This window comes from Athene cunicularia, assembly GCF_003259725.1.
Source record: "Athene cunicularia isolate RWA chromosome 2 unlocalized genomic scaffold, athCun1 chr2_part1, whole genome shotgun sequence".
NCBI classification, from domain to species: Eukaryota; Metazoa; Chordata; class Aves; order Strigiformes; family Strigidae; genus Athene; species Athene cunicularia.
The window spans coordinates 103,606,118-103,618,768 of NW_020799095.1; the positions used below are offsets into that span (position 1 = coordinate 103,606,118).

The window sequence follows — 12,651 nt, forward strand, 5'->3', positions numbered from 1 at the left end:
CCGCGCGAGAGGCCGCGCTCCCCCGTCCTGATAGGCCGCCGAGCGGTGTCCGTCGTCGCCTCCGGATCTCGCCCACCGCTTGCCCCGGCGCTGTGTGAGGGAGAACCGCTGCCTGTTGGCAGTGGCGAGCCCCCCAGCCTGCCGTGGCGGGCGTCAGGGGAGAGGGAGCGGCCGGCGGATCCCGGGTGCCCGCTCCGTGCCTCGCGGGGCTCTGCAGGCTGCGCTCGCGGCTTCGGGCCTGTTGCCTCTCAGCCTTTCCCGCCGGTGCTGTTGCCTCTCCGAGAAGAGGTGTCTGGAGGCTCTCGTACCTGGGTTTGGCTTCCTCCCCACCCTTCGGCTGCTGAGCGTCTGGTTGTTGCCCTTCTGTGGAACGGTTACGGTGTGAGGTCCTGCTGCTGGGTGGCTGCCTCAGGACCTTGTCATCTTGCTAGAGATGTTACAATTTTTTTTTTGTGAAATGCATCATAATAGATTTATTAAGTTGAATTTCACCTGCTCTCGCTGCTGTAAGGTCTTTCTGGAATTCTTCAGAATCAGCACTTTTACTTTACATTCAAAACGTCCCAACATTACTGGTAAACTTTGACACTTCACAGTTAGCTTAGTTTCTGTGCTTTTATTTGTGACTCTCCTTGTGGCTCAGACCTGAGTGAATGCTTTTCATTTCTTGTTTAAACGTGTTTCCCCTTAGAAAGCCTATGGGCTCCTGAGTATTCAACTCAGTGTAGCTAAAAGATCCAGTCTGTCACGAGGCTTATGTAGATGTGGATACATTCTGCTCTTTAATTGCTGTAACCGTTCTGTCACCTCAGCATTGACAGAATTGAAATGTTCAAGCTTTCTTCCCCATATAAACGGCACGGTTTGCCACATGCAGCGTGGACATGGTCAGTGGCATATTTGGAGAGAGGAGGCGTATTTCTGGGATGTTCTTCTTGCTGTTGCACTCTTCAGAATTATTCATGTCCTTTCTCTTTATAAACTATAATCCTTGATTTAGAGGGCCAGTTGAAACAAGATTACTTAAACATGCCTGGCGGGAGACAGTGCGGATGTGATGTAACTACACAGAAACTCGTTTTTAAGAGCTCACTTGAAAGAAACATTTTCAACTGTAAATTTATTATAATTCTTCTCATTTTCTTGCTACTCTAAAATTGTTTCGTTTCTGATGTGCCTAAATAATTTGTAGTCAGTATTTCAATAACAGTTTCCCATGTGAACAGCCTTCTGAGAGATGTCTTTGCTGTCTTCTCATCTTGAAAGATTAAGAGAGCATTGTCTTATTTGTCTATCTCAATATTAAAAGCACTTAAACTAAGTATTTATCATTCTAGTAAGGCTGTGGACTTGCTTGCGACTTGTAGTCTTTGACACCTGTATTCCTGCATCACCATAGTGCACCAGTAGCATGGCCAATGCTGCAAAACATTGTATGTTACTCTGAGACCTGATCTGTGTGTCTAGTGCTTCTACATGTACAAGTACAAATAAGGCATCTGCCTGACTTTTTTTTTCTAAGCCAGTTAGTTTGTAACAGCATGACTTTTTAAAATGTTATCTTATTCCAGCTCAAAAGCAGTATAGCTCTAGTGGGTTTTATACACATATATATGTAGTTGTGCTAGAGGAAGTCTTTAAGTTGTTAGTGCAAGTCAGCTGAAACTTCTTACATACAGGCAGTAGTACAGATTACTATTAAACTATTCCTGTCTAATAACATGAGACAGGATCAAGCTCCTGGGTCATGGAGTTGCATCTTTTCCCAATCCCCAAACTGACATCCTTTTTGTTTTAAATGATGCCCTGATGTCTCAGATACCTTTACTACTACCTGACTTAGGAAAATATGAATATTAAAAACCAAAAGCAAAAACCTTATACAGACTTTTACCATTTTAACTTGCCTAGTAGTTCAGAATATATCTACAAGACTATTACAATACAGTTGGAAATCTGTTTAAGTAACCTTGGAGCTCCAGAAGAAGGAATTATTTACTGAATCTCACTGCAAACTGGCAGATTATGTTCAAAACTCTTTTTATAGGTTTTTGCTGTTCGATCTGGTGGAGCTACAGGAGTTGTTGTTAAAGGTTTGGAGGATAGAAATCCCATTTCCTTCAGGTAAGGCACCTTCATCTTTGTTGTCTTGGGATAGAATTCTGCAGTCTTAAAATTATGTGGTACTTAGTCCTGACTTACTGTATTTCACACATAAAGCTTATAAGTAGTTGTGATCATATTTTGATTTTGTTCATAGACATAATCTTGCAATTAAGATGGCATGCATGCTTTTCCCTCATTAATTTATAGACTTCTGGGGAAAAAAAAGTTAGTAGACTGTGGCTTTTTTTTGTTAAACAGCAATGTTTTAATAAAACACACTGTATATGTGAGAGAGTGTGAAGATTCAAACTTATGACACTTACAACAGCAGTGACTTACAAGGATGCAGTTTAGCAAGTTAAACAAAATGAAGTAAACTTAAATGTGTAAAGAACTGTAACTTCTGAATTTCATGCCTATGATTCAAGCACAGTGTTTCCTACATGTAGGTTTCTTGCATTCTGGTTCTTGTTTTTCTAAATTGTCTTTTTTTTTTTTTTTTAATCTTCTGTTTTCCCTTGAAATGTTTTTGTTGCAGAATCTGACAACAGTACTTTCAATAAAACTACTTTGTCTTTGGAAAACTATTTTGTATGTGCCTCTGTTAAGAGCAATGTCTCTTTGCACTCTGTTGTCCATATGTAAGGAACTATTCTTTTGCTTGAAGGTTGCTTCAATCCAGATACGGATGAAACCGTTTGTAGTCAGGGTGTGTTTACTGTGATCTGTCAGGTATTACATAGGGCCTGTCCTGAAAGTTACTGGGGTTTGACTTCTTAATTTGACTACACTTGTCACAAATCTTGAGGGAGATGAAAATAGTGAACTTCAGGAGGTTCCAGAGTTTTCTGCTTGACTATCTCACACTCTCTTTGTCTGGACTTAATAACGGATACTAGAAATAGAACTGTAGAACTACCTTATTTATGCTGATTGTACTGATGCTTGTTTGGTAAGAATACTTTTTTCTTTTTTTCTTCCAAATGATGTGAAAAGAGCCTCACTCTTTATATTTAGAAATTATTCTTGATGGTGTGTCTTAATGGGGGAAGCAATTAGCAGTACTTCTGGAAGTAAAGGAGCTGATTGCAGGATGTTGCCGAGTGTAACAGAACTCCAGGCTCACTGGGACAGAACTGAGAATGCAGGTTTAAATAGTTCCACATCACAGGCCAACAGAGTTGAGCATTTGTAGTAACTTCAGGTGCTAATTTGTGCAGCTTTAGCCATGTTTCTGTAACAGATATGTTCAGGACTTCTGAAGAGTGAACTGCCATTAGTCTGAATTTTGAATCCTGTACTTGTCAGGCAACACTCATGAGTTGTATTCAAAAGCATTTGCATTGCACTTTTTTCCTCTCTCATTGTCTTTTAGAACTACAGAGTTCTGTAAGAAACTATTTTAGACGCTATTTCCATAGCTTCTTTTTATTTCTGTATAGGATGGAAGACAAAGGAGAAGTAAAGTGCATCAAGTTTTCCTTAGGGAACAAGATACTGGCTGTGCAAAGAACTTTGAAGAGTGTGGTAAGAAACTTATACCCTGCAAACATGGAATTGGAGCTAGAAATCTTTTACTTACAGCACCAGAGTAAGAAGCCTCTGAGACGAAAGTTCAAGAGGTCTGGTAGCTAGCAGCAGCTGTGGTGAAAATTCCTGGTATCATACTGAGAGATTGAACAGGCAACATTGTTGTTTTGCTAGTATCATCGTTTAAGAAAAAGTGTGGGGAGAGCCAACTCCCTGGTGGGGATGAAGTGGGATATAATGAGTTAAGTTTTTCATCTATATATCTTATCCAAAGTAATTTGATAAACCAATAACTATTCTTTTGTATCTGTGGATGTATCTTGTCTGGGCTTCATAATTGCTAATACACTTCATGGGTGTTTTTGCAGGATTTTTTGAATTTTATTCCAGATAGCCCTCAGCTAGAATATACACAGGAATGTAAGGTAAGTTAAATGTCTCAAGCTTATATGTTTAAGTGAAACTCTAATGTCACTGATGCTGATGGCCTCTACTCTACAAGAGAACTAATTGAGATATATACCTTCCAAAACACTGTCATGAAGTAAATGAGATGTGTAGGCACTACTACCTATTTGAATTGAGGTGAACGAACAGGTATTAACAATAGCCTAAAAAACTTCCTGGTCCAGTCACTTGAATTCTTTCCTAGAAAGGACTAGAAATGCTGTCGAGGCCACAGATGTCAACGTTTGGGAAGAAGAAAAAGTGCTGATGATACAGAAGTAGTGGACAGCAATTGTACTAATGCCAGATACATTAATGTGGATGTTTTACCCTAATTTCACTGATCAGTGATAGTAAGCTATTACTAGTTTTCCATTGTTTGGTATTTTTAAAAAATCCTTCTAGTTTTTCGATGATCGTTTTACCAGAAACAAGTACCATTATTTGGTACTTTCCAACTTTTAACAAAGATAAAATACATTTTGGGATAATAGAAAGCTAAAGGAAATTTTTAAACATCTGATTTGCACAGATCCCTTTATTCCTGTAGATTTCAAAGCTGAAGGACTCTTTGCTTCGTTATTTAAGATTACGTGTTTGAGTAAACCATTCTAGCAAAGCATTTATGGTATTGTTCTGAGTGGAGTCATGGTAAGTATTTCCGCTGAGTTCATAATCTCTGTCAACACAAGGAACCTGCTTTTCATGTCAGGAATTGGTTGAATTGGCAGCATTGTTGGAACCAGAAGAACTTGGCTGTATTTAGGGCAAAAAGATCTGTTTACACAGTCTTGTAAACTTGCAAATCTTACATGCTGCCAGAAATTCAGATCATATGGTAGTTGTGTTCATACATAGTTTTGGAAGTCTTTACAAAAGTAGCTGATGCATGCTGGGTATTTAGTTGGCCAGAAGTATTAACTCCAGTGATTGGATAACTACGTTGCCTTTGGTCTCACATTCTTCATTTAGTAATTTTAGCTTATCTGAATAGTTAATTTTTCCAAGTAATAGAATGCTTGTTTGCTTGTTTATTAAAAGACAAAGAATGCCAATATTCTAGGATTCTGCTGGACAAGTTCTACAGAAATCGTTTTCATCACAGATCAAGGAATTGAATTCTATCAGGTAATACAAATAACTCCTGTAGGACACATTTAGAGATTTGAAAATGTAAATTTGTGACAGTATCTTTGAATTCCTTTCTTCTAGCTCTGTAATTGAGACAGTGCACTACTAAAGAAAGAAAGTCTCCTGTTTTGTTTGCAGCCTACAATTATTTTTTTTTTTTGAGAGTAATACATTTTTGGGCCAGAGGGAATTTATCATTAACAGGTTATTTAGCACAGCTAACAAAGACCCTGCATATAAAAGTACTGAATTAAGCGTGAGAACTCTAGATCAATACAAGCTTTTGGCTTGTATGGAAGTGAGTATTCAAATCTAATGTGAAATATCCCTTCATGCAAAACAAATCAGCATGGGGGAAGATACGTGCATACTTATAATGCAGAAAAGAACAAATAATTGACTAGATAGCAATATCCTTCTGCAAATTGGCTGATTTCTCCTATGTTAATCTCATTGTTTGTGTTCCTCTGTGTTATGTATAATTACCTTTGTGTATGTTTTTTGAAGAAATCTATGAATAAATAGCCCTTTCTGACATTCATGATGAGGGGGATTATAAACTTCTCCAAAGTTGTGCACTTCCCAGTAGTTGCAGTCCTGGAGCTGAGAGTGTTTCACATCATTACTGTTACTAATAGGTAGTACTAAAGACAGTAACTGAAGAAGCAGAGTGTTATTTCCTGCAGATTGAGGGGGGAAAAGTATATTCAGCACCCAAAAGGATTATGAATGTCAACCCTGCAGGTAAAAGGACCAAATCAAGTAGGTATGTTTTTGAAGAGAAGTGATTTAAGCCCTTAAAATGAAACAAATCAGTTTATATGCTTAGTTCTTAAAATAAAAGATTAAGGAAGCTGAGGAGTGAAGGCAGCAAAGATATTGTAATAAATTTTTAATGAAACTCCCCTAGTTGTATCAAGCTGGGTGTTTTCTCCATTATGGACGGAACTTGTACCCAGACCTGGGTGAGGGGGAAGAGACAGCACCTTCTGGCTCATCAGAATTTGAGGAGGATTTGGTCTGCGTTTCCTTAGCTACAGTAAATTGGGGCCTAAGCTGTAATTGTCAGGTTTCTGATTTTTAATTCTAGCACTGTAAATGCCCTTACACTTAACTGTTTCTCACTTAACATTCCTAACTACTGTGTAATACCATTTATGCTTTTGGAATCCTGATGGGAATATAATTATAAAGTCCTGTGTTTCCAGGTACTACCAGAGAAACGAAGTTTAAAACTTCTGAAGAATCAGAGTATTAATGTCAACTGGTACATGTATTGTCCAGAGAGCTCTGTTATTCTTCTGTCAACCACCGTCCTTGGCAATGTCCTGCAGCCATTCTATTTCAAGGTAAAGGAGTATGTTCCAAACCTTTCATTTTGTGTGCTTCCAGTTTTTTAGGCTGCTTCTTCACTCAAATATTCTATTGCTTTTCCTGGATTTCTTCCAAGAGTTGAATCGTGTTCACAACCGTATATGACAACAAGCAAAGGACAAAGCAAAAATCTATAAGGTAGTTCCTAGGTGATGGCTTACATTTAAGTAATTCACTCTTTCTTATGTGCTCTTTGGAAAGAGGCATGTCCGCCTAATGTTAGACAGCTGACTTTAAGAAAGGAAAAAAAAATTAGTGACCCAGTATTTGCAACTTAATATACACTTAAGTGAAAAATGACCTCTCAAAAGATATTTATTTACTTTTGCTATGGACATTTGCACTCTGTAATGTGGTAATAAAGAAAAATTAAAGGCCTTTCACTTGTGATTATAACCACAACCTTCCAAATGTGAGTGGGATGAATTTAAAAAAGAAAGAGAAAAGGTAGTGCTTAAGAAAAAACAATTGTCCCAAGAGTGAGAGCATTTTGTTTACAGTATTTCTTTCTCTTAGTGTCCTTCCCTGTGGACAGCACTTAAGGTTACTGGGAAAATATTTTTCTTTTTGGTTTGGAAAAAGCATGTAGTAAAAACTAGATTATGTTTTAAGTTAATCATGCAGTAAGATGATTAAAAAATTATGAGAAAAAAAACTACAGAGTTCATCTTGCTTCTCTCAAAAGATTAGAAAGATTTCTCTGGTCATTTAAGGGAAGAGACTGAAAAGAAACTTATTCAAATATGTTTCCTGGTTTGATCTTGTGTAGGGTCTGTACTGGATCCTGAAAGGATGTTCTTAGGTGGCTAGGTGGAACTTATTAGCCTCTCACAGTTTTCTTTTTGAGGACTTAGGTCATGCTTCCCCTCCTTATCATTTTGTGTCAAGTTGTGGCTTGAAGCTAAATAATTTCAAATTTGTGTTCAGAAGGTAATCTTTAAAGATTTCCTGAGAAAGGTACTATACTAAAATCATCTTTGAAAACAGAGCTCTAGCAAAGGATATATTTCTGTAGTGTTCACACTTCACACTCAAGAATGAGTTAATGAGAATGGGAAGCAAATTTCAGTAGAAGCTTTGGAAACTATGAAAGCTTGCTTAAATATAAATTCTACATGAAAAGAGGAAGGAGAGGAAACCTTGGGCAGGAGCAGGAATATGCTCTGAGTATAAGTCAGATTCTGGAGTTAGCAGGAACAAAATGAGGCTTTGACTGGTAGGAGGTACTGATATTTTCCCCTTTCCAGTAAGCAGTTATTTAAGAGTTGAAGCATATGTTTTGCTGGAAGAGAAAAAGGAAGTTGAGAGAACTGCTGTTTGAGATCTCCAGGCTAATTGTAAATGAGATCTGCATAGAAATTTGTCTTGACTTAATTAAAATGGAAATGTTTTGCTAGCTGAAGCTAATGTTATAAAATCAAGATGATAAAGCTGCTAAAATTCCTAAAAGTATGTGGTTAGGATCACGGTAGAAAAAAGAAGTGTCAAACCCTTTTTGTCTTTCCGGCTATCACAATTCTTCACCTCATGGGGGTGCTATTGATGTAGTGTTTGAACAAAGGTTACCTGAGACCTTTTATGTTTGAAGTCTTAACAATGGATTTCTTCGGGGTTTTTTGCTGTTTAACAGAGTGGAACAATGTCAAAACTATCAAAGTTTGAAATCGAATTACCTGCAGCACCCAAGTCCTCCAAGCTCAGCCTTTCTGAAAGAGATATTGCTATGGCTACAATGTATGTATCTAATCAAGCATTTCTTAGAAAAGTGTACCAGTTTGGGGATGCTGAGAAAAAACAAAAACATTAACACAGTTGTGCTTGTTTCTTGTTTTAGCAGTACTGTTGCTTTAAAGTACTTCAGTCACTGCCTTAAACAAAGCATCTAAACTCTGTTGAGGCAAGGTGGGGAAGGGAAGCTAACACAAGTCTTAACATGGAACTCTTCTTGTTTAGTACAGAAATTTTGAGAATGCTTCAGTTTTGAACTGATATGTTGGTAGAGTTGTTGTTAGATGCCTAACTTGCTTGAGTGTAGGCCATGCATTGTGATTTATCGAGTGCTGTTTTTCACTCCTAATTAATTGATCACTTAGCTTGGGTAATCTCACATCTGTTCTTTTAGGATAAAATGTATGGCTCTAACAGACTGGTAGAGCTCTTACTTGAAAATAATGCTTTAACACTGTTGTCTTGTTAGATATGGGCAGCTTTATGTTCTCTATTTGAGGCATCACTCAAGGACTTCCAATAGTACAGGAGCAGAAGTAGTCCTCTATCACTTACCAAGGTAAGAGCAGAATGAAGCATACTAGTGACAATTCACATGTCTGTAAGAGACTTCTGCTCTTCTCGTTTAAACAGGCTTACTGACCACTTCTCATCTCTTAATTCCATAGAGAGGGCTCCTGTAAGAAGACACATATTTTAAAGCTGAACAGAACTGGAAAGTTTGCACTGAATGTTGTGGATAACTTGGTGGTGGTACATCATCAGGACACTGAGGTGTGATTTATTTATATTATGTTGTGGGTCAGACTTTAATAACAGTGCCTGCTAGCTCTAGAAGGTATTTTTGCATCTGCTTAGCTTTGCCAAAAGCCAGACTATTTGCAGGATCAAAGCCATGTAAGACATACAAAGTTATCCTTGTAGGCAGTTGGGTTAACAATCAGGGCTGTTGCTAATGCCTGTTTTTTTCATGCACTTTTTCCTTGTTAGTTTCCTGTGATACTTTGCTGCTGCACTGTGTAGTCTTTTAAGGCATTATATAAAGAAGCAGAGTGAAATAGGGTGCTAAATTATGAATCCTGGGAACCTCTCGTATCACAAACATTCGAATGATGAGTTTCTATGACAAACTGATGCTTTTTTATGTTGGAGGCCTGGATCTACAAAAACTTCCATGAACACAAATGATCTTATGCATATAATAGCATAGGTAAAACTTGCCTGTCTGTAGTCTCAGTAGCAAGGCTTGATCAGTGGTAAAGATAAAGTGCTAATTTGCTGTTACTACATGGAAAGGCTTTGTTTTCTTGTATTACCTTCTCATGGCAGCTTCAAGAACTGGGACATGCATCATCTCATTAGGCTGATTAGTTGATGTTTCAGTTATAATTCATCTTAATTCTACACATAGTTCAACCCAGAGCACTTACTCTCTAGCATTTCAGTCAAGTTATAAACACATAACTATAAACACAGAAAACATAGGGTAGATAACAAACATGTTTCATTTGCACTGAAAGTGAAGCAAATTTTCAGTGTGCAAAGCTGAGAATGTTGTCCTTACTGGGCAGGAGCATTAGTGACCCGAGTTGAAGATGACTGAATGGTACAAGTATGAAGGTATCATAGGAGATGCAGAATTTTCCTCACAGTTTCTAGCATCCATAACGCAGCAGTGAATTTGACATTAATCTCTTACAAAGGAGTCTATAAGACAGACTGAGACTTTTTACCAAGGCCTATAGTGACAGGAAAAGGAGCAACCATTTTAAACAGAAGATTTAGATTAGATTGGGCCTAAGGAAGACATTTTTTATGAGGTGAGACCCTCAACAGGTTGTGTAAGGAAGTTGTGGATGCCCCATTGTTGGAAGTGTTCAAAGGTCATGTCAGACAGGGCTTTGGAGCAGCTTAATCTTCCCTTCTACCATTCTACCCTTTCTGTGATTCTAAAGGAAAACACAAGATTGACATATGAAAAGCAGCCTGAATATATGTAAAGGGGTGGTAATTCATGTTTGTGAATACTAATCTCCTCTTCTCAATTGCAGACTTCAGTTATATTTGATATCAAGCTAAAAGGAGAATTTGATGGGTCTGCTACCATCCATCAGTTTGTACTGCCTCCTCGATCAATACAACCCTATCAAATACCTGTAGCAGGTAAAGATGCTATATAATAAATAACACATTATCTAAGTGTAACAGCTGTCATACAAGAGTGCTTCAGTTTTTAAGATGCTGGTTATTAACATTTCTATTATATGTATTTAGGAGAGGGTAAGGGAGGAAAGAAGGAATCAAGCACAAATTTTTGTTCCAAATTTACTTTTCTATAGTACATACAAGAGTTACTGTTTAAGGTGCATACTTCCCATAATACTCTGAAGTGTAAAAACAAAGGGGGGAGGAGTGTACTTTTGGGTTTTCTTTTTTGCCACAGCTATAAACATTTGTGTGTGCTCAAAAGCACTTTGTGGTTCTGGCTTATGTCATGGCTATTTAACTTCCTAAGTCGTGTAAAGAGGCTGAAAGCCAAACCAAGCTTAGAATCAAGTATAGACCAGCTTAGAAGCAATACGAAGATCACTGTTAGGACTTCAGCACTGAAGATTATTATTCTTCTTGGATTATCTTTCTGACTTCCTGTCCTAGAAGTGTGGCAGATAACTACTGTCAAACTGAAAGTAGCTAGAAATAGTCTGAGCATAGTTTCACTAGCATATGGCAAAGCACCATTGTGCTCTGTATAGAAAAGAAAGACTCTTTAAAAGCTCTAACATCGAAATGTTGAAGTCAGTAATAGAAAGTGTGATTGATAAATGTGTGGGTGGAGGTTTATATTAAAGGATAGGATCAGAAAGTACAAACCAGTCTTGCTTTGTAAGAAACTAAAGTCACCACATATAAATACAGCAAACTGAGTCAATGTATTTAGAATTATAGTACTACAGATGGAATACTTCCACATGCATGATTTCACTTGACTGAAAAACAAAACTATCATGTTTTGAAGAATGTTAGCCTTTCCACAGCATCAGATTTTCTTTGTATGATCCAGCTATAGATGCAGGTATATCTTTTTTTGCCTGTGTGCTGTAGGACTGCTAGACATGTTATGATCCATACTTGCATTTTCAGTATAAGCTCATGGATTGTATTTTGTTAGTGTAGAATAGTTGCTAGAGTGCCACTGTTCTCCACCTGATGCTTATTTTTCTGCAGGTCCAGCCTCTGTGACAAGTCAGTCTCCTGTTCCATGTAAACTCTGTATCCTTTAAATACAAGTGTACAAATCTTACTGAAGCCTTGTTCTATATACCAAGGATGGAAATGCTAGCATTTGTTACCTTGGCCCATTAAATCCAACTTTAGCTGACCATGCTAATTTACTTCAAGACAAAACAGTTTCTTTGTAAGACATTAACACTTTCCTAGAGTTGTAAATATGGAAGTATAAATATTACATTAAGACTTCTTGGTTGAGATGCTTGCATGGAATTACATGGGTACACCATAAAACTGAAGATAATTCCAAGAATATTGTTCAATACCTTATATAGAAGAGGGCTGTAAACAAAAGTATGTTAATGGAGTCTGTTTCCATACCACAGTGTGGATTTAGTAGAATAGTCTAGAATCAGTGTCGATGTTAGAACTTTAACATTTAGATTCTTCTTCCTGGATTGTCTTTCAACCTGATATTATCATCAGTGCAAGTGAAGGTAAGTGGTGAGCTTTTTGACTCTATTCCGTGCAAAAGGGGGGCCAATTTATACCGTCACTACACAAAGCAGCTTTAAACAAAGCAAGTAAGTACATAAGAGCTAGTAAGATGATGACTCTTGATAGTGGTAACTGAGGATTGCTACAATCTTTTTACAACAACTTTTCAGGGGTAATGCTGCTCTAAACCAGACTTAAGGCAAATAAATCATCATCTAGATATGTTCTCATTTAAGGTAGAAAAGTTGGATATCTAGGTTATACTGTATAAGGCAATTAACTTTTATTCCTTCAAATCAAGGTTATCTCTGGAGTCTTCAAGTAAAACTTGAACCTGTAGTTAACCTCTTGCTAGATAAAGGAAAACTAATGGATTTCCTTCTGCAAAGAAGAGAATGCAAAATGGTTATCCTGTCTGTGTGCTCTCAAAGTAAGTTCACATGCTTTGTCTCTTGAAAGTAGAATACTGCTTATTCATAAATAACTTGCACAAGTTAGCTGGACTGTTTTTAGATTAGAGATCACCTCTGAAGCTAGTTTAGTCCTGTAAAGCATGAAAGAATTTGACACCCACCCCCATTTAGTTAAAGTACCTCTGATATGACTGAA

The 12,651-nt window shown here is 37.6% G+C and overlaps 1 protein-coding gene across 1 annotated transcript in view; it reads left to right on the plus strand.

The window, feature by feature from the left end:
* The window catches only part of RMC1 (regulator of MON1-CCZ1), a 16,469-nt gene that overhangs the window by 831 nt on the left and 2,987 nt on the right, over positions 1–12,651 (plus strand). Inside the window, exons 2-13 of the mRNA XM_026842208.1 lie at positions 2,048–2,124; positions 3,549–3,633; positions 4,005–4,061; positions 5,125–5,211; positions 6,423–6,563; positions 8,219–8,322; positions 8,786–8,875; positions 8,985–9,090; positions 10,368–10,479; positions 11,542–11,586; positions 11,988–12,041; positions 12,344–12,472. Coding sequence (XP_026698009.1) covers positions 3,550–3,633; positions 4,005–4,061; positions 5,125–5,211; positions 6,423–6,563; positions 8,219–8,322; positions 8,786–8,875; positions 8,985–9,090; positions 10,368–10,479; positions 11,542–11,586; positions 11,988–12,041; positions 12,344–12,472 — 1,009 coding nt within the window. The 5' untranslated portion in view covers positions 2,048–2,124; position 3,549. The remainder of the gene's footprint in view (positions 1–2,047; positions 2,125–3,548; positions 3,634–4,004; positions 4,062–5,124; positions 5,212–6,422; positions 6,564–8,218; positions 8,323–8,785; positions 8,876–8,984; positions 9,091–10,367; positions 10,480–11,541; positions 11,587–11,987; positions 12,042–12,343; positions 12,473–12,651) is intronic.